Source organism: Herpailurus yagouaroundi, unplaced genomic scaffold (genome assembly GCF_014898765.1).
Source record: "Herpailurus yagouaroundi ecotype Mexico unplaced genomic scaffold, PumYag 203, whole genome shotgun sequence".
NCBI classification, from domain to species: Eukaryota; Metazoa; Chordata; class Mammalia; order Carnivora; family Felidae; genus Herpailurus; species Herpailurus yagouaroundi.
Window position 1 is genome coordinate 5546884 of NW_024412434.1, and position 27917 is coordinate 5574800.

Genomic DNA, 27917 nt, shown 5'->3' on the forward strand with positions numbered 1-27917 from the left:
GGAATGTGGGGCCCTGAAAAGGGAAGTGGGTCCTAAAATAGAGTCTCCTCAGATTGGTCATGTCACCCATGCTGGAAGCAGTCATATCCACAGGCCTTGAATGCTTATGTCATGTACCACGAAGGTAAGCATCAGAAAGACACCTAGAAATGAACTCAAATCAGAACAGGTCAGGCAACAGAAAAAGAAGGTATAATTTACTGTTTGTTTACGATGCCAAATGTTTAATAGGACCCGAGTAAGAAAAATACTAAATTTCTGGACTTATTTAATATACATGTTCTTAGATTAGAAGCAAAAGAGTAGTAAAGACATAGCCAAACTCTGTTAACATGCAAATTGTATTTTCACTCAACAGAATTTGTTGTACCTATTAGTGCCAGGCACTCTGCTAGGTATTGGGGATGTGAGAGTGACTCTGGCAGATGCGGTTCCTCTTCCTAGTGGGGAAGGAATATAAATAACCACGAGAGCTATGGCAAGAAAGATACAAGGGACGAGGCGAGTACAGAGGAAAGGCATCTAAACCCAGGCTTCCCTGCAGTGACCGGAGGGTGAGATGTCATGGGATCAAGAGTGGGGGTGGTGGTGGTTAAGGGTTTCAGGAAGAGGGAGCAACCTCTGAGGAAGCCTTTAGTTGCCAACTCTGACCTTCCCAGAAACACTTAGCCAAAGGGAAACCCGCGATTTAGTGGTGAGTGTCTAAAACATTTAGTTTCTTACCCAGATTCAGCCCAAGGTAAATCAAGTGCAGGATGACAGCGTAATACCCCACTTCACAGAGAGATTTCCAAAGAAAATCTTGATAATAATTAAAAGAACGACAGCAGGTCAGGCTTGTTGATGCATTTTATTGTGAGATGGGGGAGTCTGGTAAAAAACTAGAAAATGACCATGGTGTAACAAGGAACTTAAAAATGAAGAATCAGATTTGTAACTTACATACATGAATACAGGAACAAATTGGCACAAAATGTTAAACATTGTTCCCAACACTGTTTATATAAGGTTATCCTAATTTGGCTTACTAAGGAAATGAGAGTTTTATGGTTAGGCTAATCTCTTAATAAAACTGCAGAGCATCATGCTATTAGTCACACAGTGAATTTCAAAATTTAAGAGTTTTATATTAAAAACTGGGTAAAGGTAAAATGACTTGATTGTAGTTGTAAAACTAATACATTCCCATTTAAATTCTGTTCTACAGTCCAAGGCAAGTATAAATGTTAACATAACACTGTTAAATCAAATCTCAATGCAAGAGAACCAATTGCATCTCTACTTTAAATCTTATCAACTTTCCAAATTTTCATACTAAAATATATTATTGTATTAATACAAACTACAGTATTATACACTACACTGTGTAATAAATAAAGAAATATAAAAATAAGACACATAAATATAAAAGTTTTCTAAAACTAAAAGTACATGTCAGTAAGAAGGGTATTAATACTGCCAGGTTTGAAGACGTACAGTACAAAAATGTTGCACAGATCTATAAACTAAAAGAAATAAAATAATACTGATAGGTAAAAATCAGCTAATGTTGTTAATAAACTGGGTCCATAATAACTAACATTTGGAAACAGTTATGAGCCAAACAATGATGGCATGTCCATGTCTGAAATGCAAGTACATGGATAGAGCAGATTAGAAAATTTCCCTTTCATTTCTGTAGAGAAATTTTGAAAGTCAATTAACACAAAATGGATGCTGAGGAATTAAAGGGTGAAATGTCCCAGTGTTTAGGTTTCTCTGACAAGAGTCAGTGGTTTTAAGTTTTATTTGGAATTTTGATACAACAAACAAATCGACAAATGCTAGTTATTGTAGGCCACACACTGAACGAAGGCGGGTTAGAGCCTTGAAAATACTGATAAATGGCACTTACAGCACACAGGTCTTGCTTAAGGCCAAAGGAGACACAAAGCTTCATATCATATCCTTCATATTTGTCACCACATATTCAAAACACGATTACAGACACTGATTCTGACGACTCTGCTGCCCTTCCCAGCATTAACACTGTTAGTCCCTGCAATCAGAACTCAATGGCAATCTTCTGAACTCCATTTGAAACCACATGAGTAAGAAACTTCAGTTCTTCTATCGGCTGCTTTCTTAAGGCTAACAATACACTTTAAATGATAATACTCCACTATGACATCTAAGTATTAGAAATTACTACCTTCTAGATTGGATTTATAAAAGGTAGCTAGCATGGTTTGGAACTGCATTATACTTCTCTGTGAAGGGAATTCTGTAGTGCAGAAGTTCTCACATTTTAAAAAACATAATAAAATACTGAAGCGGATTTAGCATACGTTTACCAATAAAAAATTATAAAATTTCTCCCAATTGTACAGCTTAAGAATAAACCAACGTAAGAGTGATAATACTGACAAAAATGAAACAATGCCAGATGCTTACCTAATTAATCAGTTTCCTTTAACCTGTTCAATCTTTGCTTTCCGAGTCATTAAAGTTTTCTAATCTGCTTCGTGTTACAAACTTGTTCCTAACTTTGAAAAATGCATGAAAAATTACTAGGTCTGAGATCAGGCACACCCGGATTTTTTTTTGTGTGTTTTTTTTTTTTTTTTGTATTTTGTATTTTTTTAAATTTTTACTTTACACAGTAGTGAACAGAAACCACAGTATACAGGTTACTGTGTTTCCATGAAAAGCATGTATAATATAGAACAAACTTCATTACCAATTAGAATTTATTTTCCTTCTAGAAAAACTATTAGGCTTCATTTGTTTTTTCTTCTGACACCTGCTCACTATTCTCGCTTACTTTTTGTTCTAAGCTGCTTGCTTGATTTACAGCTTCATCATCCTTCATCAGACCTTCAGTTTTTGCCTCTTCTCCCTCATTCTCTGCCTCTTCTCCCTCTTCTTCCTCCATCTCGTCTTCCTCCTCCTCCTCTTCCTCGTCCCCTTGTGGTTTTTCACATTCTTTTTCTTCCTGCAGTTCTTCCATCTCTTTGTCCTCCTCCTCCTCTTCCTCTTTGTCACTATCTTCATCCTCTTCCCTTGTCAAACTCTCTCTCTCATCTGAGTCGGCCTGTGAGGGGGACGCCTGAGCACCAACGTGCTCACTCCTCAGGACTTCCGGTCCCGCCTCTTCCTGCTCGGTGCTATCGCGCTCTTCCGCTTCTCTCTTGCAGTAGGAGTAGCGATGATTCATGTGTTGCGAGTAAGACCCAGAGTGTGAGAAACGCTTGCCACATTTGTCACATTGATAGGGCTTTTCTCCAGAATGCAATCGCATGTGTTCAATCAAATGATGTTTGTGTTTAAATGCCTTTTTACAGATTCCACACTCGTGAGGTCTTTTACCTGCAAAATAAGAACACAGCCATGAAACAATCCTCACAAGGGTTTTGGGGGCACTTCAGTTTGGGGAAAGCACTGCAGATTCACTTTTCAAGTCATCAGGTTCATCAACATACCTGTGTGTTCATATTTATGTCTCAATAACGAGCTACTCTTTTGGAATATCTTATCACACAAATCACAAGCATACATTCCATTTTCTGTCTTCCGCATTTTCTTTTTGGGTGGTGTAGAGTCAGAGTCATTCTGATCCTCTACATTTGATACTCCTTCTGAGCTAGTGTCTTGCCTTTCATCCTAAAGGAAGAAAAGAAGATAAAATTTAATTTCTACTTAAAAGATAAACAAGAGACCTATATAAAAGCATAGGTTAAAAGAAACTACTTAATTAAAAAAAAATATTTTTACTTTAGAGCAAGAGTGCATTGCATCTCCCTCACGAGTGGGGGAGAGAGAAGAGGGGGGCAAGAATCCTAAGCAGGCTCCATGCTCAGCCTGGAGCCAGACATGGGGCTAGATTCTATGACCTTGATACATGACCTGCACCAAAAAGCAAGAATTCGAGGTTTAACCAACTAGGCCACCCAGGTGCCCCGATTTATACTTTTAATAATTTGACCAAAGCAAGCATACTACTCATCACTGCAGATGGGCTCCAAGGGTGGGGCTAGGTGACAGGTGGGGGTTCATATAGACAAAAGGGAGGTTGGGGGCAATATAGTTACAATGATGACAAAAACAAGTGATCAACTGATGAAAAGAAAGGACACCAAAAAGAAAGAATGTAAAATGCATAGTAACCAAATTTATTTGGTTCCAAATAAATAATACCTTTATGAGAAATTTGCCAAAAATATTAACTTAAGGGTTTGCTACATAATCACTAATTTCCAACTGCATCATTGTTTTCATTCTGGGTTTTACAGAGCAAAAGTTAAGATTCTATTTTTACAAAGTGGTCTTTGAATTGTGTCCTCCAGAATTTCAGAGTTCTATGAACTGACCTCCCTGGTTTTTTTTTTTTTTTTTTTTTTTTTTTTTGAAAAGAGAGGTCTGCTCTACTACTTTTCTAAGGAACAAGATGAAAAACTGTGCAGGAGAGTCTGCATTTTCAAACAAGAATACTTGCTAGTCAAAATAAATCTGCAGACTTTCAGTGGAATAAAATAATTTCAGCAGTCTCAGGGAGGTACTTTTGTGCAGGATGCTCATGTAGGTAAACAACGATTGGTAGAGGAATTGGGTTCTTTCCTAATGTCTTCCGTTCTATTGTCTCTAAACCCACAAATTTTCTGAGAGTTCAAAGGTTTTTACAACATTTCTTCTAGTTCTGCAAGGTGGGAGAGGTGCAGCCATTTGGGTCATTTGTGAGCTGCTGGTTTGCGCTGAAGTAACCTGACTACTTTTATTGCTATTTGATCTGGTCATATGATTAACTGAAAGGTTAGTGGGTCTCCCTTTATTCTTCAAAGGTGTACACAGTGTTTTATACACCAAGAATCTAGGTGAAGTCATTGGTCATGTGAGAATTTTTTTCAAGAGTAATCACAATGGCAGGAAACCCAATCAGTAGCAATATTTAAGGGGGAAAAAAGCAGCAAATACACATTTGAACAGGATATTGTAATTATGTTCATTGAACCTACTTATAGCATGAATTTGGATAAAAGATCAAATGTATCCTGGTATTTGGTTGATTCAATCGAAACTGATGAAAAAAATTGGGGTGGGGGACATCAAGGTTGGTGACCTAGAAAAAGTCTGGACAACGAGCCACACAATAGTCACACAAAATGGTTCTATCTAAAACCACATCATGGATTTTGGGGGGAAAGTAAGGAGGGAAATGTATATATAGATTCACAACAATGCTTCCTCATATATATTAATTATGACTGAATACTGTTTTAGTTCACAGCTCATAAAGTGATCAGCACATTCACTAGATGGGCTCTTTGTATACTTAATTCTTATTTAATTAAAGCCTTTAACAAACATAGGTGTTAACACATAAAAAGTAATAACTAAGTTCTGCTGGGGTGAAATGTCTATGAATGGCAACATGGTTTCATGTGTTAGTTATCATAAGGCAGAAACTGTTACTAATTTGGGAATATAACTATAAAACCAGGAATCCAATTAGTGAGTATTCCAGTATTTCTTTTCTTCCTTCAAATAGTCAAGTTTTTAGCTGAGAATTCTCATTATCAGAGTAGAATAACAATTAAAACTGTAGTTGATAACTATCCCTTGGATTAGTAAAACACTGAAGACGGGATGCTACAAAAGTTAAAGCAAACATTCATCTATTTCTTTTCAAAAATGATAGTCTGTATCAACCTGCTTGGCTCTACAGAGACTGATTTTTATTAGAAAAATTTCACTGAAGGGGTGCCTGGGTGGCTCAGTCAATTAAGCCGACTCTTGGTTTTGGCTCAGGTCATGATCTCTTAGCTTTGTGGGTTCGAGTCCCACTTCAGGCTCTGTGCTGGCAACGCAGAGCCTGCTTGGGATTTTCTTTCTCACACTCTCTCTGCCCCTCCCCCACTTGCACGCGCGCGCGCGCGCGCGCTCTCTCTCTCAAAATAAATAAACTTAAAAAAAAAAAAGGAAAACTTTTACTGAAATAGGTCAAACTAGCATTTTACCAAACAACTTCAGGATGGGGAGGACTTTTTTTTTTTTGGTTACCTGATTCCCATTTGGCTGGATCACTTTCAAGGGTGGTTCCTGGACTGCAGGGCTGACGGTAGTAGAGTATGTGTAAGCCACCTGGGGAATCAGAATAGTCTGCTTATTGGCAGCTAGTGCTCGCAAGCATGGAACACTGTTCTGGTCAGCAATGGCCACGATTGTGGGTAACTGGGCAGTGACTGTAGGTATAGCAATATTTATGGGGTTGGCACTTGGTGGGATTACATTTACAACTGGTTCTGAGTCTGTAACACAACTGTCCTTTTGTGGCTCCTTTTTTGCACAAGATAAGTTCAAGGGTTCTTCCTGGACAGAATAAACACTGTTCTGGTAAACACTAGTGATAGTTGACCTTTCCAATAATTCTCCCTGTTGCTTTGGTAGTGAAAGATCAAGAGGTTCTACTTGTGGTTCTTCCTGTGCACCTTCCGCTGTGTACAAGTAACCCTGTGTATTTCTGGATGAGGAAAGGTTTAGAGGTGAGGGGGATGATGGACTACTTCTGGAACCATTGATGGCTGATCCCGCTGGTAAAACTGGAGAGTTAGTCATCTTCAGGGGGCTTTGCAGACTTGCTGTGCTGTCTGGGGGTTCATTTGCATTTGTAGATTGAGGCTGCTCATCGTTCTTTGCAGGGATATTGACTTTGCCTGGTTCGGGAGAAGATGGTTCAGAAGACTGCACTGAGATCTGTCCAGCTTGCATCTTTTCAAACCACTTTTTTACTACATCCAGTGGTAGGTTTACTGAATCAGCAATTTTTGAGAGCTCTTCTGCACTCGGTTGTGCATTCAAAGCATAATACGCTTTTAGAAGAGACAAAAGGTTCTTTAAAGGTGGCTGACTGGGAGACAAATTGCCATCTCCACTTGATGAAACAGAGGACTCGGGCTTCTCAGCTTCTGGTGCAGGGAGTGGAGGGGGCTGAGCAGGCTGCTTTAGGTCATAGTGCTTTAATTCTGGAAGTGCATTAATATCTCCTGGACATTCGTCACACAGAAGGCAAGTGCTATCGTTCACTCCTCCTTCAAAGCTTTTGTCCTTCTCAGATTTAACAGTAAGATCTTCGGGTAACTTTTCACTTTTGCAACTGTTTGTGGGGACCGGATTTTCTTTTTTTAAGTTCTGAGGAACAACTTGAAGTTGGCTAGGCTGCTCAAGACTGTAGTTAATGATAATTTTGGTTGTTCCATCTTGATCAACCAAAGGAAGACTGATGGCGGAAATAACAGAATGGCCACCTTGCTGTATGGATGAAGCATTGATTGTTTCTTGTTCTTTGGATGCAAGATTGGCTTGATTATTCTCCAAAACTTGCCTTATTACATTACCATCTACTGCCACTTTAAGTACATTCTGAATATCGCTTAAATTGATACTTATGGGAGACACCAAACCGACTGTTGGCAGAACAACAGCTTGCACCACACCCTGAGGAGAACTGGTTGCCTGTAACGGGCCACCACCACTAAAAACCCCATTTTGTAAAGGGGTTGAACAGTTGATTCCTGAAGCAACCACAATGGGTTTGAATTCATAATCCACAGGTTCAGTTTTAATTTGGTTTATAGAAAGTTGCTCTTGAAGGGGTTTATTCTCTATCTTTTGCCTTATCTGTGGTCGTGTGGGACTGCCTGGTGAGGCCGAAAGAGATGGTGAGGAACACTGAGACGTCTTGAGTCCTGTTCTTGGTCGCCCATTCACAGGCATCAAGCTGATACATTTCTTGCTGCTTATGTGTGAGCTATAGGAACCAGAATGGGAAAAACGTTTCTTGCAGTTTGGGCATTCATATGGCTTCTCTCCTAAACAAAATAAATTACATTCACTGCATTATTACACATACATTTTTATGTGTCCACATTTTCCTTTAAGCAAGCAGTATCAATTTAAAAAGAGGTTACTGTGGATCTTGTGATACAATTTTATTTAGAATCGTCATTTGCAGTTCAGAACTGACATAAATGCTATGAAGACTAATAAAACCTTAGTCTGAAGTACATGTGCTGGCCAATCAGGGAATCTTTGCAGCATATGTATGTAATATTTCTGCTAACTTTTAAACCTTCAAATAATTCTCAAATAATTACAGCTGACTCTTGAACAACATGGATTTGAACTGCACAGGTTGACTTACACGTGGAAGGTTTTCAATAAATATAATACAGTACTGTAAATGTATTTTCCTTATGACTTTCTTAATAACGTTTTCTTTTCTGGAGCTTACTTTATTCTAAGAATACAGTATATAATACATATAACATATAAAATATGTATTAATTGACTATTTATGCTGTTGGTAAGGCTTCTGGTCAAGAGCAGGCTATTAGTAATTAAGTTTTTGGGAAGTCAAAAGTTGTATGTGGATTTCTGACTGCACGGGGCACAAGCACCCATAACCCCTGCATCGTTCAAGGGTCAAACGTACATCTATTCTTTCAAATCATTTTTGTTATCTTATTTCACCTCCCTATGTTATTTTCTCTATTTCACTATACTTAACCATCCATAGGAGAAATTATTAGAAGAAAAGTAAGTAAAATCTCCCATAAGACTTAAGTACCAATATCTATCCTTGACTGTATACATCATACGAATACCTACACTTCCCATATCCACAAGGTTTTAAGGTTTCCTTGAAAAGATCTTCTCAATGGGAAGAAAACTTTAGATATGAGGTACTGCTAGGAGCGACGGCTTATTAAACTAGGAGGTATGTACTCCTGGAGACATAAGGCAATGTTCTAATGGGTACGCAAAACTTTCTTATAGTTTCAATTTTAGTGACAGCAGTTATGGTAATTTAAAACATTGCAATATTAAAACACAGATTACACTATGGAGAATAATAAAACATTTGTGTGAATTTTTAGGAAAATAACCACAATGTCAAAGAAGCACCTTGCTTGTACAGGCCTTCATCAAGTTGCTTCCCTAGACCTTTGGGGGTACAAGGCATTTATTCTTCTTGGCTGTTAGGGATACTTTGGTAGAAAAATTTGAAAAGCATGAAGCCAAATGGAATATTTTCATACAAACCTAATTTTCACTTTAATTTTAATTTATAGTTCATTAATTTGTAATTTATAGTTTTCAGACTGTGAGTCTCAATAAGGTGGGAACCTGAGTCTTCTGTGCCATTTATCCTTTGTGTAGGTCACAAAAATGCTCACTAAACCTTTTCAAGATGAATGAATGGCTAATTGCAGAATTATGAAATACGGTGATGCTAATTTATCTACTCAGTATCAAAATAAAGCTCTTTCTTTCCTCTGTTCTTTTTAAGAATTAAAATGGAAGCAGTGGGAAAGTCGGTGTAAACTCTTCTAATAATGTAATTTCAGTGCAAAGTTTTTAAAAAGTGACTTATATTTTCTCAATGTATAATTACTTGAAGAATCAGATATTAGAACTGGAAGTGATCTAAGAGGCCCTCTTATTCGGTAAAAGAGCTCATTTTATATCCTTGCAATAAAAAATTCATTTTATATCATCCTTGACTTTGGCTAGTCTCCTGCTTAAGCTCCTTTATTAAAAGAAAGTTATTACCTTCTGGACAGCTCTATGAAAGATGGTCTAGTCTGGTTCTGCTGAGGATCATGAATTTGGGTTCAAAACCTGGCTCTGTCACTTACTATTCTCTAAATCTTTCCAAACTTCAGTGTTTTGGCATGTAAATAAATGTAGATACATCCTCAATGGACTATTATAGCAGTTACATGACATAATATAACAAAACTTTTTGTGTGGTCTTAATACATGTTAGTCATTCTTTTAAAAAGTAACTCTGGGGAGCCTGGGTGGCTCAGTTGGTTAAGTGTCTGACTTCGGCTCAGGTCATGATCTTGCAGTCCGTGAGTTCAAGCCCCACGTCAGGCTCTGTGCTGACAGCTCAGAGCCTGGAGCCTGCTTTGGATTCTGTGTCTCCCTCTCTCTCTTCCCCTCCCCAGCTCACACTCTGTTCTCTGTCTCTGTGTTTCTCTCAAAAATAAATAAATAAACATAAAAAAATTAAAAAAAAAAGGTAATTCTACTGAGAGCTAGGTTGAGTACTAAGCCAGATTTCTCTTGTTATAACAGCCTACTTTCCTGCCCACTGATGCCACACAGAACAAGTCTAACTTTTCTTCTGAAAGCCAGATTTTCAAACTGATGATGAGCTGTCATCTGCATCCTTAAACTTCCTTTGTGTGGATTAAATATACCGCGGTCCTTCAAAGACTCCTCATAGGACATGGTTTTTGGAACCCTTACCCACTTGTTAACTCATCTCTGGAAATTCTCCAATTTATCAATATCTTTCCAAAGGGATGCCTGAAATATGATTCAATACTCAAAATGTATCAGGAAAATTTCCAGTGGGGGTAAAATGAGGGATATGTTTTAGTATATCTCCATTTTAACATTTTAAATTATTGGATAACATTTTAAATTATTGGATAACATTTTTAGATAAGCTATATGCTTGCTCTCTTGCTAGAGACACTCAAAACATAAGAATCTATAATATAGATTATTTTTATCTTTACAAACAGGGAGACAGAGGAGCACAGTGGCTAAGGCAACCACTTTGGAGTCAGGATACCTACACTGGGGCTCCGGCTTTGCCATGAAGAGGCTGAGTGACTTTGGATAGGTTAATTAAGCTCTCTGAACCTCCATGTTCTCATCAGTAAAAAAAAGGGGAAATAGTATCTATCTCATAAGGCCGTGGTGAGGACTGTATGCATTTATGTACCCAAATAACTAGAATGTGGCTGTAAATAGTTAAGTATTCAATAAATACTAGTTATCATTATTATTGTCGGGAGTTACTTGATATTGTATCATCACCAGAAATAAAGTGCAGAACAAATGTTGTAAAGCCAAATCCACTATGTTTGTTGGAAAACCTCTTGTTTCTAATTTCCTAGCTTTACAGTTTATAGCTAAAGTATATCACCTAATTCATCTGTCCTGCAACTGTTAAACCCTGGAGGTGGCATCAGGAAGTTGTGCTGTGAAAAGTCAGATGTCCCATGAATACTGATTTCTTTTTTGTAATGGCGGAAGTGGGTGTTTGGTTGCATCCGATGTAAAAATTTTCCAGGCTAAAGGTCTAGGGCTATCGAAAAAACCTAAATTATTTTCTGGAGAGGATCACGGGCTGGGAGCAGGCGCTCTTTTGCCACACCTCTGACTGGAGGGGAGGTGATCTGCCCCTCATCATAGCTCAGCTCCCACAGGCAGAGTTCAGATGATGGGCAACACACATGACTCTGCAGAGGGCTCATTTTAATGGTATCGGAAGAGAGCAACAATTCCGGTAATTTTAGGGAGTATAATTTGAAGGCCCTGATTAAAAACACAGCTGAGAACAAAATTACAGAGGTTTCTTTAAGGCTATGAAGCTCATCCATTGCTAGATACTCTAAACAGTGCTTTCAAAACTATCTGTGGTGAAGGGTGGGTTTTTTTTTTCTTCATTTTTTTTCGTTTTAAATTTCCAATCTAATATCAGATTGATATTGTATCAAATATAATAAAATTGTCACAGCATTTTCTTTGTACAATAGTTTCTGAATGCTTGCTCTCAATTTCTGTAATTTGCCTTTGCAAGACCCAGTCACCACATGTTTACAGATTGGTACCAGTCCCGGGAGGACATTGAATAGCCCCACTTGGCTACCTTCCCTTGGAATAAACCAGACCATCAGAAAGCTGTACACTCGAATTGTATCCAAGTGGCTGCCCTGGAGACATGCTTTTCCTGAACTGCATTTTGGTGAAATATCACTGGCCTCCTATTGGGCAGTCTTGTTTTAAAAAGAAAACCCTATCAAATTCTCTGCTGTATTATTTTGAGGATATTTGGGGGAAATGACATAAAACGTATTTTGTCCTTTCCCCTTTATGATGCTCCAAGGAACAGCTTTCCCTATGGACTTACTTAGTAGCAGCAGCAAGAGTGATGCTTTTTCTAGTCACTGATTCCTTTTACTTATGGACTGTCTGGGTCTCAGTTACTGACGTAGTTTTCTTATTTCCCAAACCTTAGAGTCTGATGTGTGGTCCACTTTCAGCACGTGCGTGGCATTTCGTGGTGTTCATTTGTTTTCATGCTTACGTCATGCTTGTGCTACTTTCTTTCCTTTCCTTTCCTAATATATTTTTATAAATTAAAATTTCCTGCTGTATTAAAGGCATACAAGTCTCATATTAAGACAGGTATAAATACGTAAGGAATGGACTGCGCACAGCACAGAGGGTGCACCGTGAGCCGTGACGCGGCCTAAATTTTCACTAGCTACTTCAGCTGCAGCAGCAGCGCACTGCTAACAAGCTTATCGGAAGCTCTTGACCATCCAGACTCCTAACATTTTTCCAGTACAGACAGTAGTAGCTCCCCACTTTCTACTTGATCAAGACTGCTTTTTGAATGTCAATGCAGAGTTTTGTGATTAAATATCAACTTCCTGTTTCTAGCCCTGCAATTTTAATCTCTGGTGTGACCCATGCTTCCCAATTTTGTATCACCTGCAGGTCTGGTGAATCCTCCTATGTAAGTGCAACAGGACCATGTGACATTCATTTGTACGTGAATCTTACTCTAAATTTTACTTTTTCCTTCCTTTACCCCCGATCTCAAAATTTAAGAAAACTCTCTTGAATTAGCTATATCTCTATCAACAACTTCAAATCATCTGTGGTAAGAAAATAATAGGTCATTAAAAATGTATTATTGATGGAAATTTTTCAATTGCCCGCGAGCTTCTCTATGAAATAGGATCTTGTGGCAACTGCAAAAGACAACAACCTCTAATTTCCAGAAATATTAAAGTGTGAAAATATTTAAATGTCTATGCAACAATCTTGGTTTCAACAAAAGTGGTAACTTTAACATTATTTAGCCCTCAATGAGCAAGACAGTAAAACTTCTAGAAATGCGGTTCCAAAATAAAACACAGATATCACCAATCACCCCTCACAGGGCCACCCGCTGTACTTTTTTTGTAGGATATCTGTAAGATGTAAATGTCAATACAATAATTTCCACGAAATAAGCCATGTGCAGACATCCATAATTTCTCGTTAATTAGAAAACAGTTCTTTTTCACTAAAACTATTTAAATCTAAAATAACATATCAAAATTAGTCAGGAGATGAACAGATTTCATAGTGCCATGTGGGATGCTACCAAGTTTTCTTTATAGCTTTTGTTGAAGTGGCGCCGTTAAAGAAATGCAAATACAGTTCTTTATGTTTAGAAGTTTCTAAAACAGACATATTTTTTATCATGTAGTATCATTTTATAAGTAACAATTTAGAAAGTGATATGGAATAGAAAGGTGAAATAATAGGTGAACACATTTTTCTTTTCAACTCTCAGTGCTGCCTTGTCTGGCTAGCTCCGCATCACCCCACACACCATTTTCTATCTGGAGTTTCCACTTCTACTTCTCTCATGTTAAGAATGTCTCCATCTTACTTTCTTGTGCAAATTGTGACTTGTGAATCTTCTTTGTCCTTCCCTAGCTAACTGTGCAAAAGAGTCAATGAAATTAACATCCATCAGAAAGCTAAAGGAGGCTGTTCTTGTTAAAACATGCTATATTCTGATTAGGAAATTTGGAGTATGTCATATTACATTAGCTTAACATGCTTCAGTTAGAGATTAATACTCCAAAAATGTCACTTATAAATAGAAAATTTCTCCAGATAAGTCTTTACCCTAAAAGAAAAAGCAAGATGTTCCTGATCATGTGTCTAGACCACATGTTATGACAGATTTCTTTATTACCACATATGCTATAATATTCAAGATGTAGAAAGAAAACAAATATTTACCACTGTGGATTCTTAAGTGCTCTTTTAGATGATGTTTGTATTTGAAAGCTTTTCCACATTCAGTGCACTTGAATTTACGATTACCCCCAGACTGTGTCACATGTCTCTGCAAGAAAGAATTGATAGTTTAATTATAAGGCAAAAAAGCTTTGGACATAAAAGAACGGCCAATCTGCTAAAAGTATTATTCTGGTGAATTCTGCTTCTCAAAGGCCTCAAACTGAGGCAGTCATGAAAATTTAACACTTGGAATATTACCAAACGAAGTGCGATAATGGGAACAGAATTCTGACACAGAGAAAAATCTCCACTTGCTCATTTAGAGTATTAGAATCATACTTTATTGAGTAATACAGTATTTAGCACAAATAAGATAATATATTTTACTAGGAACTAGAGATTATCTTTTCTGCAGGCCAGACTTTTTCAAGTAGTTTATCCTCTTGGACGCTTGATATTTCCAAAATGTACTTTCATCTGATGATTTAAAAATACTTCCATCTTTTCATTCAGATATGGATTATTATAGTAGCTTTCTGTCTGGTTGATCAAATTTCCACTATATATTTCAAATATATTCTGCACTTTTAGATTTTTTCCCCCAGGTCCCATTACTTTATTTATTTAATTGATCCATCATTAAATTTATTTATGATTTAAATTAAGTAAGTTTTTCAGTGGAGTATAGCTGACACACAATGTTACATTAGTTTCAGCACACAACACAGTGATTCAACAACTCCATGTGTTACGCTGTGCTCACCATGAGAGTCCACCATCTATCACCACACAACGCTATTACAATACCATTGACTATATTCTCTATGCTGTACCTTTCATCCCCATGCCTGGTTCATTCCATAACTGAAAGTCTGTGTCTCCCACTCCCCTTCACCCATTGTGCCTGTCCCCCACCCTCCCCTTTGGCAACCACCAGTGTGTTCTCTGTGTTTGAGTCTGTTTCTGCATTTTTTGTTCGTTAATCATACAAAAGTGCTGCTTGAATTGAATTGTATCATAAACCTCATAAACCACAAATTGCTCATAAATCTCCAAAGGCTCCCCATTAACACCTGAATATAGATTCTGAGTCTGTACATTCCAAGTTTATAGCTCCTGAGTTTCCAGGCTTATTCCACACCAGCTCTCTAGAAGGTCATCCCTCAGTCACTAAGGGAGTTTCAGTGTTGGCACATATACTGCTCTTCTCTATCTCCTTCCTTTGGTTTATACTATTCCTTATTTCTTGGCTATACTTCCCCACAATTATGACTATAAGGTTCTACCCATACTTCAAAAGCTCAACTCAAGTACTACTTGCTTCACTCTCACCCTCGCTAAAGTCTCCCTTGTGTTTTTCATACAGGAAGGAAAGAGAATAAGTACTTACTAGGTATCAGGTCCTACTTCATCCAAACCCATAGTTGTCACATATGGTGACAACTCCCAACAGTTTATCTCTACACCTCTTAACTCCAGGCTCTCACGGCCAACTGAGTCCTTGATATTGCCAGTTGGAAAGCAATGGGCATGTGAAACTTTACATGATTTACTGAACCCTTAATTTCTGAGAATCAGCTCCTCCTCTGGTGTTTCTTGTTTTTGTAAATGATGCCCTCATTTATTTGATTATTGCTTAGGCTTTGAACTTTAGAGTAATCCTTGATTCCTTGCTTTCTTTTACATTTTACACCCTTACTCAATCCATCAGCAGGCCATCTGAATACACTCTGAATCTAACATTCATCATTATGTCATGTCTGTCACCACCAGTGAGTTCAAAGCCACCACCACCTTCGGCCTGGATTATAGCAGTATTCTCCAAATAGTTTCCTTGCTTGTAAATGATCTCCCTGCTTTCATTCTTGTCTCTCTTGATCTACTCTTCACCCAAGAACCACTGTTCCCTTAAAAATAAAAAAATAAAGATAAAACTCAATATCCTTCAAAGGCCTCCTGTCACTCTGTAGAATAAAATCAAAAGTCTCTATCATGGCCTATAGAAGGGGGTATATCATCTGGCCCCTAATGCCTCCCTGGTCTCACCTATCTTTCTCGAGAACGTTTTATTCACACTGGCCTCCTTGCTGTCCTTTGGTGATGCTGGGCAGGCTTCTGTCTCAAGGTCTTTTTATGTTTCCCTTTGTTCCCTTTGACTGGAACACCCCCCCCCCCCCCCCCCCCGCCCAATCTTTCCATGGCTGGCTCCATCCTTTCATTCAGGTCTTAGTTCAGATGTCTTATTCTCAGAAAGTTCTCCCTATCTTAAAAAAGTAGCAACTTTCTTCACTTTTTATCCTCTTACTCTACCTTATTTTTCTTCATACTATCTGTCCTTACATTTTATATCACCTACTAATATATGCTCCCTATTGTCAGGATCTTTGCTTGTCTTTTTCACTATTGTGCCTTTAACACCTAGAACAGGGCCTGACATGTAACAGAAACACAAATATGCATCTAATGAATAAATTAATAAGACATGGAAATGCTTATTTTTAAGTCATGGTATGATTTTCAAAGGCAGCAAGATAGACATTGTACTCAGGTTTGCTGCCCCATAACCTAAATTGTATCCAAGATATCTCGGTAATATTGCCTCACATTACTGGTCCCTGTATTAATCACAGTGCTTTTCTGACCTTCCTCTGACCACATGCTTCATATATAAGACCTAATACGTTTGAACCCATCAGAAATATCACCACAAAATTGGCTTTTATGTTGCTTAGAGATATTATGATTTGTTTCTATAATGGTATCTCTTGCTTTCACCAATAGTTCTACCTGTGCTTTGCGGATCCTTTTCTTTGGCAAGGGCCCTTGGTATAGAGAGGATATGGGGGCAACATTTGCAGTTTGGCTCTGCTCCCCAAAGGCTTGTCTGTCAGGATTCCCAGATGGAAAAGGCATTCTTCTGAATTGTCCCTGATAAGACTTACATAGGGGCAGATGTAGATGGATGGTCTTTGTCTTCAGTAGTTCCTTCCCTGTATCAATTTCTCCCTTCTCTTGGTATTCTCCCCAATTTCAAGTGTTCCTTCAAGGACTTAACCATTAACCTAACTAAGGAAAGGTTGGTCCTATACTTCCTGATTGCCATCCTCTCCCCCTTATTTTGTGATTTTGTGAGCATCCTTGCCAAAGTCCTGAGAAGACAGGTTAGTCCTCGATGATTCTGTTTCTGCTGTATTTTTTTTGTTTGTTTGTTTAGCCATCATCTTAGAAAGGGTCTAATTTGTTCTCTATGAGATATGTGACTTCTATTATGTCCACACAGAGGGCAGAGTTCTCACGCATTCAGGTTTATAGATATTCGTAATCCTTTGATGTAAGAAACTGGACATGTGCCCCAACCACAACACAAAACTTTCAAATATCCTGTGCAGTTGAATATTTGATTTTTACAGTTAGAATTATGTTGATATTAATGTGATTGTGTAGAGTTGACACTTCTCAGGATCTTATAAAAGAAGGATAACTGGCAAAAGTTTCTTAGCCTTTAATCTTTAAGTATAGAGCCAACAGTTCAAATGTAATTTATAGAACAGTCTTGGTTTACACATGAAAAACTGAATCAAAGCAACACAGAAGGAGAAGAAACCATATGAAAATGGAGTCTTCAGAATAAAAATGGTTAGAATCTAAACTTTAGGTTCTTAGAGGAAGTCACTTCCCTTACTAGTGTAAACAGAACACAATAACTTAGAGTAAGCAGTCATTGGTTCCCAGAAAAGTGTTTTTATTATTATTTGCTTTCCTTCTTAATTGGCTAGTACTTAGTCATATGGTTTATGAAACCAACATTTATCTTTCCTACACTGAGCATTTCAGTAGAATGCATTTTGAAATCTAGTTCTAAACTTAAGGGAAATATTTGTTATGGTATAAGCAAAACAATTAAATTGAGATGAAAGGGATCTTATCTAAAAAAGAAAAGAAGGGGCGCCTGGGTGGCGCAGTCGGTTAAGCGTCCGACTTCAGCCAGGTCACGATCTTGCGGTCCGTGAGTTCGAGCCCCGCGTCAGGCTCTGGGCTGATGGCTCAGAGCCTGGAGCCTGCTTCCGATTCTGTGTCTCCCTCTCTCTCTGCCCCTCCCCCGTTCATGCTCTGTCTCTCTCTGTCCCAAAAATAAAATAAAAAACGTTGAAAAAAAAAATTAAAAAAAAAATAAAAAATAAAAAAGAAGAGAAACTTACTTCTAAAATAATGTTTATACGCGCTTTGTAACTCAGAAATGACAAGATAATTCAAATAATCTCTTTAATTTGTATAAGGCTGCAGACAAGACACTGTCTAGTACATTCTTTTAAGTATATTGGAACTGTTGCCTTCTGTGGAGGGTTGAGAGTGAACTCTCAGTCATTTCACTTACTTGATCTCTTCCTGATTTATGTGATGTCATGTGACGTTCAAGTTGGGTTCTGTATGCAAAGGTGTAACTGCACAGGGAGCAACTAAAGTTATCTTCATTCTTTTCATGGCGATATTTAATGTGTTCTTTCAGAGAGGTAAAGCGTTTATAGCCTCTATCACAATATGGGCAGGTGAGTAACTGGGAAAATGCATCTGGCGTTCCTGTAAAAGAAAGATCATATATTTCTACTTTAAAACATTCAAAAAGTATTACCAAAGGTACCTACCATTGAGTCTCTATGCTACATGCCAGATATTATGCTACCCACTTTATATTGATCCTTAATACAATGATATTCATATCTATTTAATACAAGAGAAAACTGGAGGCTCAGAAAGGTAAAATAACTTAAGAGTCACATGGCCAGGAAATGATAAAGTCAGGATTCAAACATGTGCTGTCCGACTTCAAAGTCCCCTATCTTTTTGCTAACCCGAAAATATTCCCTTCTTTTTGTATGGTTAATTAGACAAAGAAAACAAAGGTAAAATCAGAATATAGGTTATATTTGTAAATGTATACATATTAAAGGGGACTTGTACATCATAATAGAATCTTTCTATTGGTAACAATGTCATCATTATTTATTTAATGCTCATTCTTTCAAATTTGGAAATGACACTATAAAATGATTATCATCAGATAGGAAGTAGTACATAATTAGACTATGTTTCCAAGACACCCCTGCAGTTAGGTGTGGCCATATGACAGAGTTCAAACCAAAATAGCTGTGTACTGGGGGGAAATGAGGAGCAGGAGCCAGATCTAGGCCTGGGCCCCAAGGACCTCCCATGCATGCTTCTTCATGTTCTTTTCCTTACTGAAATACAATGATACATTTTTTGTGGAATTTTATATGGATAAATATAGAGGATGGTTTCAAAAAATAAAGGCAATATGGGAAAACTGGAGTTCATGGAATGAACCATATTTTTACATATGGAAACATCTAAGCCTAACAATCCTAAAACATGGTACCATTTTGCCAATTAATACTGTTTAACTAAGAGTGGTTTTCCATATTTCTTTCTTTAAAAAGTTTCCTAAATGATAATTTATTGTAAATAGTATTTCTATCTTCATTTTGAATTTCTTATTGAGAAAAGACTATCAAAGAAAATTTCATTACAGTCTCAAAATCCTTCATAAACATATATTACATTTATTGAAATTCATGTCCATATAAATTAAAAGTCTTGCTCAATAACCAGCCTTCAAATAGACTGACCACCTGACCCCACACAGCTTGTTAATTATGTTGAAATACGTATCAAATATATGAATAAAATCAAACAACCAAACCCCTCAAGTTTATGATGGTATCTTTATTATCAGCTAGCAAGGCAACTGGAATCAGAGACCCTTCTGTTGGTGATGTCTCTAAAATGACCTACTTCTGTGAGGATTAGATTAGCTGCATGAAATTGTTTTGGAAATCATGTTATGTTTTGTCTAGTATGAATTTCCTACTTGTACAGACAAACAGGAAATCAGCATTTGGGACATTCTCCTTGCCACAGTACCTAGGCCATAATATTGATGTTAGCTGGTTCCAATGGCAAAAGTCCAAGTCAGCCACTGCAGGTGCTTCATTATTGGCACCAGAACCACAATGTGATTTCCATTACTTAAGCTGTTCATACTCCATAGCGTAATACAGCTGTCTGCTCTCATTATGTTCTATTTTCTTCTCTGCCTTCATCATTAATAAACAAGATACTAATGATTTTTTAAAATTATAGGTTGCTCATATTTTACCAGCAAGTTATTATTTTCATGAGTCAGGATCTACTGAATTTCTCACACATAGGAGACATGAATTTACTCTTTTAGGTACAAGCATAAAACAGTGAAAAGTAAATCTGAATATTTGACATACTAAGCAAATTATAGAATGAACAGGCTTGATAGTTAAATAAAAACTTTTGTTTGTAGTTTTGAAAAATACTGGAGATATATACATATATTTAATATCACCTGTTAGCAATGCAGGCTTGTCATGTAAGGAAGAAAATTTTCTTTTTAGAATTCTTATAATAAACTTAAGGTAGCAATTCAAGACAACTAAAAAAATCCAACCTAGGTCTATTTTTTTGAATAATTTCCTTATGTATCTGTGACTAAGAATATGCTTATTTAAAAAAGATTTAATTTTTGTATCCTAAACTTCCCTTGCTAGGTAGCGAACACTTCAGACAGAGTAGTACTTGATATAAAACACTTTGAAAAATCTTCTTCATTTGCACCCCAATGATTCAGAATTTGTGATACTTCAACCTGCTGGAGCAAAGTTTGCCCTTTCAGAATTTATGAAGTGCAGGAGAGCGTGTTTAATCCACTAAACCTTTAAAAACTTAAGGTCTTCTGAGGATAATCAGATAGTGCTGATGTGAAAGAATATCTACTGTGAAATACTTTATTAGCAGTACACCTGAAAGTAATGAAAACCTGAATTAAAAACATATTCTGTAATTCAAATGTTTTACTAATTGAGAAATGGTTAGGGCACCAACTTTTATGGGATTTTTAACATGCTGATTAATAACAATGGACTTTACAACATTTCACCTTATTTGACCTGTGCAATGGAAGATTAGTTCTCATTATTTTCTTTTGCTGAGGTTTTTTTAAAAAAACTATTACATAAAAATTTACACATATATACATATACATTAAAAACTCTTTATTTCCTTTTCATATTTATTGCAACCTATTGCTTCTTCAGGTGAAATGTTAACAAATTTTAAGGAAAAAAACCCCTGAGAAATGAAGGTAGAAATGGTAGGGCCCTATAGGATTATAATGCCTATAACTCCAGACTCTCCAAATATGCAAACAGATCAATAGAACACTATTCATTAAGCTGTGACACTGTGTCCCCAGGGGCAATAACTATAGTCTTGAAAAATGTGTCCTTTTGGCACACTGGAGGAATGGGTTCTAGAGTGCCCTACTTCTATTTCCTTTGTCATTGATTTGGTTACAGAAAATTGTATCTATTCTGAGGTGAATTTTCTATTTCTGCTCTTTTTCCTAGCTGATTCCTGATTTAAGGAAGGTACAGTTGACTCTCTGCAATGGAATCGGTTTTGTTTTCTATACCATTCTTCTCAGTTTCCTTCAAATATTTTAAAGGTGATTGACACAATAACATTTATTTAGCACGAAAAAGTTGAAATACTTAGGTACAAATCTAACAAAATATGTATGAGATTTATATGAGGAAAACTATAAAACTCTGATTAAAAAAATCAAAGAACTAAATAAGTGGAGAGACATTCAATGTTTAAGGGTAGGAAGACTAATATTGTCAAGATGCCAGTTCTTGCCAACTTGATATTTCCAACTTGATTCAATGCAATTCCATTCAAAATCTGGAGAGTTATCTTATGGACACCGACAAACATTTTAGGGTTTATATGAAGAGGCAAAAGACCCAGAAGAGCCAACACAATATGGAAGGTGAAAAATAAAGTTGGAGGACTGATAGTACCTAACTTCAACACTCACTATAAAGTCATAGTAATCAAGACAGTGTGGTATTGGTGTGAGAATACAGAAAGGGACCAATGGAACAGAGAGCCAAAAATATCCTCATAAATACAGTCAACTGGTCTTTGACAAAAGAGGAAAAACAATATAATGGAGTAAAGACAGTGTTTTCAACAAATAGTAATGGAACAACTAAACATCCAGGACATGCATAAGTGAATCTACACACAAGGCCTCACACTATTCACAAAAATTAACTCAACATGGACCACAATCCTAACTGTACAATGCAAAACTATAAAGCTCCTAGAAGACAACAGGAGAAAACTTAGATGATCATGGGTATGACAATGCTGTTTTTAGATACGACACCAAAGGCACGATCCATGAAAGAAAGAATTGGCAAGCTGGGCTCCATTAAAATGAAAAACTTCTGTTCTGTGAAAGATAGTATCAAAAGAATTAGAAGACAAGGTACAGACTGGGAAAAATATTTGCAAAAGGCACATCAGATAAAGGACTATTATCCAAAGTATACAAAGGACTCTTAAAACTCAATGATAAAAAAAAATCAAATAACTTGATTAAGAAACAGTCCAAAGACCTTAGCAGACACCTCACCAAATAAGATATACAGATGGAAAATAAGTATGAAAAGATGCTCCACATCATATGTCTTCAGGGAAACGCAAATTAAAACAGTAAGATACCACTACACACCTATCAGAATGGTCAAAATCCAAAACAGTGACACCACAAAATGCTGGCGAGGATGTGGAGGAACCGAAACTCACACTGCTGGTGGGAATGCAAAGTGGTACAAGTGGTACAAGCCTCTTTGGAAGACAGTTTGGCAGTTTCTTACCAAACTAAACATACTTTTATCTTACCATGTGATCCAGCATATGCACTTCTTGGTATTTACCCAAAGGAGTTTAAAACTTATGTCTACAAAAAATCTGCACATAGATGTGTATAGCAACTTTATTCATAATTGCCAAAACTTGGAGGTAACCAAGGTGTCCTTCAGTAGGTGAATGGATAAATAAGCTGTGGTACATCCAGACAATGGAATATTATCCAGCACTAAAAATAAATGAGCTATCAAGCCATGAACATACATGGATTTTCATGTACTTACATGAGTATTACTAAGTGAAAAAAAAAACACTTAAAAAGCTGCATGATGTAGAAGTCCAACTATATGACATTCTGGAAAAGGCAAAACTATGGAAACAAAAAGATCAGTAGTTTCCAGGGGTGAGGGTAGGCGGAGAAAGATGAACAGGCAAAGCATGGAGGATTTTTAGGGCACCAAAAATATTCTATAAAGGTATTACAATGATGGATACATGTCATTATACATTTGTCCAAACCCAAAGAATGTACACCAAGAATGAATCTTAAGGTAGACTATGGACTTTGGGTGATTATGATGTGTTAATGCAGTTTTATCCTTGGTAAAAACTGTACCATTCTGGTCAGTTATGTTGATAATGGGAGAAGCTATGCATACCGTAGGGGCAAGGGGTGTATGGGAAATATCTGTACCTCTGTCTTTTGTTGTAAGCCTAAAAATTCTCTAAAAAAGTCTTTTTAAATAGGTGATTATTTAAATATTAATTTATATCTATCCTCCAAACTGGGAACCCTCCCAAAATCAAACCAGATTTAGAATTTTAATACTTTAAATATCCTTAAACATTCCAAGTAACTTAGTTCTTGGTGTAGATCTTACATAAAATTTCTTATAGGAATATTTGCATGCTATTTGCATCTGTTTCTAGTGGATGGAAGGGAAGAATGACAGCTTATTTCCTTCCAGGGGAGTATGAACATAATTAGTATTGCATTTTGCCACTTAAAATGTTTATTTATTTTTGAGAGAGAGAGAGAGAGAGAGAGAAAGAAAGGGGGGGGGAGGATCAGAGGGAGAGAGGGACAGAGGATTCGAAGCAGGCTCTACGCAGACAGCAGAGAGCCCGATATGGGGCTTGAGCTCATGAACCATGGGATCATGACCTGAGCCAAAGTCTGACGCTTCACCGACCGAGCAACCCAGGTGCCCTGGCACTTTACTACTTTTTATACACTGGCTGTTTGTATCAGAATGAATAGATTAGAACAGAGATAAAAAACCCCATTTGTCTCCAAATCAGTATGTTTTGAACCAGATACCCATGGTTTGCTTGCTAGAATAGTGGGAAAAAAAAAATCAAGACGCAGTTAAGGGTCATTCAAGCTCCCTCTAACTTGCTGCCATGTGCGTGAATGGAAATCAATAACCAGGCACTGTTCTAAGCATTTCACTACAGTGGTGTTATCACTATATACATGAGATGCTACTTATTTAATACTATACTTCTATGATAAAAACATTCCAGTCATTAAAGAGAGAGATTATTTTCTGTAGGCACCTGCAATAAATAAATTCTAGTTTTCAAAAGTGTTCCCTAGAGTAGAGTAGGTTCCCATTGTAGAATTATGGAAATAATCCTTTAAAGATGAAAGCGAAAACAACTGTGAAGCTCCATTTACCATTTTCATCATGACCACTGGCTTCTGGTGTGCCCTGCCTCTGGTCCTCTTCAGGTGCCTCAGGGTAAATGACAGCAGTGTCTTGTTGTTGCAGGAATTCTTCAACATTAGGATCATGGTTTTGTTCATTTTCTGCATCTGAGTCACATTCATCATCTTTTACTAAAAGAAATGCATACTTTATAGAAAGCAATTCACTGCCAAGTTGTTACAAAGCTCTTCTAGATAAGAAATTATTTACCTTAAGAGAATACATTACTGTTCTCGAATTTGTAGGAAATATTTACCAAAAATTAAAAGCAAAACTCATTCATTCTGTTGTCCTCAATTAAGAAGTATTTCATGTTTTTTAAAATATTTATTCATTTTGAGAGAGAGAGAGAGAGAGAGAGAGAGAGAGAATGAATCCCAAGCAGGCTCCATGCTGTCAGCACAGAGCCTGATGTGGGGCTCAATCCCTTGAATGCAAGATCATGACCTGAGCTGAAACTGAGTCAGGTGCTTAACCAACTGAGCCACCCAGGTGCCTCTATTGAGAAGTCTTTTAGAAAGTGTTACAATAAAAGTCTTGAAATTTTCACACTATCCCTTTTAAACTTGAGAGTTGTACTTCTAGTCCACCTTACTGATAAACAAGACACAGAAAAGCTAATATAGCTGACTGAATTCTTAACTTCTCAATGATCATGCAAGGCAAAAGGGAAGAGAAAACCTGAGCTCTCAAACCTTAGTCCCTCCTAACAACCTACTGGATGTTAGAGTTGTAGCTTAAATCTGAATCATTCTCAGTATAAACCACTGAGTTCAGTTCTGTTATGTGATTTCTTAGAAAACATTGGGGCGCCTGGGTGGCTCAGTCGGTTGAGTGTCCCGACTTCGGCTCAGGTCATGATCTTGCGGTCTGTGAGTTCGAGCCCCGCGCTGGGCTCTGTGCTGACAGCTCAAAGCCTGGAGCCTGCTTCAGATTCTGTGTCTCCCTGTCTCTCTGCCCCTCCCGTGCTCATGCTCTGTCTCTGTCAAAAATAAAATAAACATTCAAAAAAAAAGAAAACAGTGTTAATAGCTATCTGTAGTTAGAAAATTTTTTAGCAAGACTCAATGAGTGTCAAATCCTTAAAACTGCTTATTTCCTTTAGTATTCATATGTATATACAAAGCTATTCTTTCTCTATTTCTGCCTTAATAAATGTTTAACAGTGGGATTAGGGCAGAGGCATTTTTTTTTCTTCAGTTAGAAAGATTCAGGAGATAATGGAATGCTTTCAACTTTGCGAGGGTACTCCAGAGTGTTGCTGAATTTCTAAAGCAGGATTGCTGCGCCATGGTTTTCCTCCATTTCCTCCACTGGCTCCAGAGGACAGTGTCTACTCCATGGTGGTAGTAACTGTAATGGGTTGTATGGTTTCCCTGGTGTCTCATGGCTGACTTCTTTATACACTTCAGGCTGAACTGTCAGTTCTAAATTTGTAAAACAGCATTTCCCAGCAGACTAAAATAGGGCCCAATTGAAATGCTGAGGTAGGGGCATGTTTTTGTTTAACACTTGTTGAAAGAGTCTTGCTACATGTCCTGCACAGTGGTAGCAACTGAACTCCTCATGGCAGCTGCTGTTTAAAACCTTAAAGCCACGGACATAGTAATCGTGGTGATCCACCATTTTTTCCCCTCCTTTTTGATACAGCCAATAGCTATCAGTTAGTTAGCACTGGGTTACTACATTCAGGGGTAAGTGAAGGCTTAAGAGGTAAGCTGGTCCTGTGGGTTTTAAGGGAGTTTGTTTCTGAATCCTCAACTTCTGTGTATATTTTTTCTTACAATCCAGAAAGTTCTTCCCTCCACTATCCCCTTTTCATAGTATCCTTTGCTTCAACTTGTTAAAAAATGTTTATTCATTTATTTTTGAGGGGGGCGGGCAAGGAAGAGGAAGAGAGAGAGGCAGAGAGAGGGGGAATCCCAAGAAGTCTCTGCACTGTCAATGTGGGGCCCTACGTGGGGCTCTATCTCACGAACCGTGTGAGATCATGACCTGAGCCGAAATCAAGAGTCAGATGTTTAAACAATCGAGCCGCCCAGGCACCCCCTCCTTTGCTTAAACTTAAAAGGAAGAAGAGAAAAAAGCATATTTGAATACATTAATATGGTGCATTGCTTTGGAATATAAAAACCTCCAGGTTGCCAAAGGGAAAAAATCAAAATACTGATTGGGGAAAACTTTATTGATTAATCAAGGCAAAATAAAACCACCACAGGCCTTCTAGTTTTTCCTGTTTACATGGATTTCTATTGGGAGTAAAGCCTGGTGACTGAAATAGGGATATTTTGGTTCTAGTTAGGAAGCTCTGAAATCAAATATATAATAGTAAGGCCAAAGGGATGGAGAGTAGTTTTCCTTTAATTACCCCATCTGTTCAATTCTCTATTATTAAAAAATTTACTTCTCTTCAGGAACCCTGGTCAGAGCAAAGAGTATTTTCAAAAATCTTTCCTACATTCTGTCAACAGCTGGAAAAATAAGCATTTCTGAACAGCCAACTCAGTACAAGTCCATGTCACTGAATCTTTTCAATGTAACTGCAAGTTTTTAAGTTAAACTAGATTATACTCATGAGTGAAATTTAAGTTTTATGTGATTTATTGATTCCATATAGGTTACAAGATGCTTAAAAATATTTTTATTAAATTATATTACATTTATTTCAATTAAAGTCTTCACTTATACAAAGTTTATTTTTCTATATCCTATTATGTACGTGTGTGTGTGCGCGTGCACGCATCTAGGCTAGATGCTAGAATGAGTTTTAAATCGTATACATTTTGCAGAATTATACAGTCTGTATTTTATACATGAAACTTGCATCTTGAGTAAGTTATAAGCTTACCTATATACTGACTGGTTCTAAATGTACTACTCATTTGGAGACAAAAAGTTTTATAACTTATAGAAATTATATTAGATATAAATAACCTCACTACTGAATAATCTACTTTTTTAAGAAAATTATTAAGTTTTTAATTTTAATTCCAGTCTAGTTAACATATAGTGTTATGTTAGTTTCAGCTGTACAATATGGTGATTCAACACTTCTATACATTACTCAGTGTTCATCATGATAAGTGCACTCCTTAATCCTCATCACCTATTTAACCCATCCCCCATCAACCTCCCCTCTGGTAACCATCAGTTTGTTCTCTATAGTTAGTGAATAATCTATTTTTAAAGGATATGTTTATACTTTGTATGTTTCTCTGTTTCTCATTACTTAGAATTTATATGTTCCTCACAGGAGACATTTTATAAAATTTCTCAAATAGGGTACTGGCAGAATTATTTGAATTAGAAAAGTGAAAACATACTTTTTTCCTGACAGAAAGTCTGATCTGACTGATTGGTATAACAGTGATAACTGGCTTTGCTAGTTAGGTGATTAGGTACAAAATTTCCAGAAACTGAATGAACTAAGTTTGTAGCTCTAAGGCATTGATGAAAATATTGTTACCTCATGTGGTAAGATAAAAGGATTTTTACAAAAAAGTACTGGCAAAACGTACTGAAATTAACATTATTCAATTTCCCCAACCATTTCTGAATATATTAATCAAGGTG

The 27917-nt window shown here is 37.1% G+C and overlaps 1 protein-coding gene across 4 annotated transcripts in view; it reads right to left on the reverse strand.

The window, feature by feature from the left end:
• Nucleotides 1-831: 831 nt before the first annotated feature.
• ZEB1 (zinc finger E-box binding homeobox 1) overlaps nucleotides 832-27917 on the reverse strand; it is a 208867-nt gene continuing 181781 nt past the window's right edge. For 2 of the 4 annotated variants that reach the window (XM_040451048.1, XM_040451047.1), the window contains exons 4-9: nucleotides 24314-24475; nucleotides 18242-18444; nucleotides 13867-13972; nucleotides 6037-7844; nucleotides 3462-3642; nucleotides 832-3348 (exon numbers count right to left, since the gene is read on the reverse strand). In XM_040451048.1, the coding sequence (XP_040306982.1) occupies nucleotides 2753-3348; nucleotides 3462-3642; nucleotides 6037-7844; nucleotides 13867-13972; nucleotides 18242-18444; nucleotides 24314-24475 (3056 nt within the window). In that variant the 3' untranslated portion in view covers nucleotides 832-2752. The remainder of the gene's footprint in view (nucleotides 3349-3461; nucleotides 3643-6036; nucleotides 7845-13866; nucleotides 13973-18241; nucleotides 18445-24313; nucleotides 24476-27917) is intronic. The other 2 variants (XM_040451046.1, XM_040451045.1) reach the window with 1 other exon arrangement.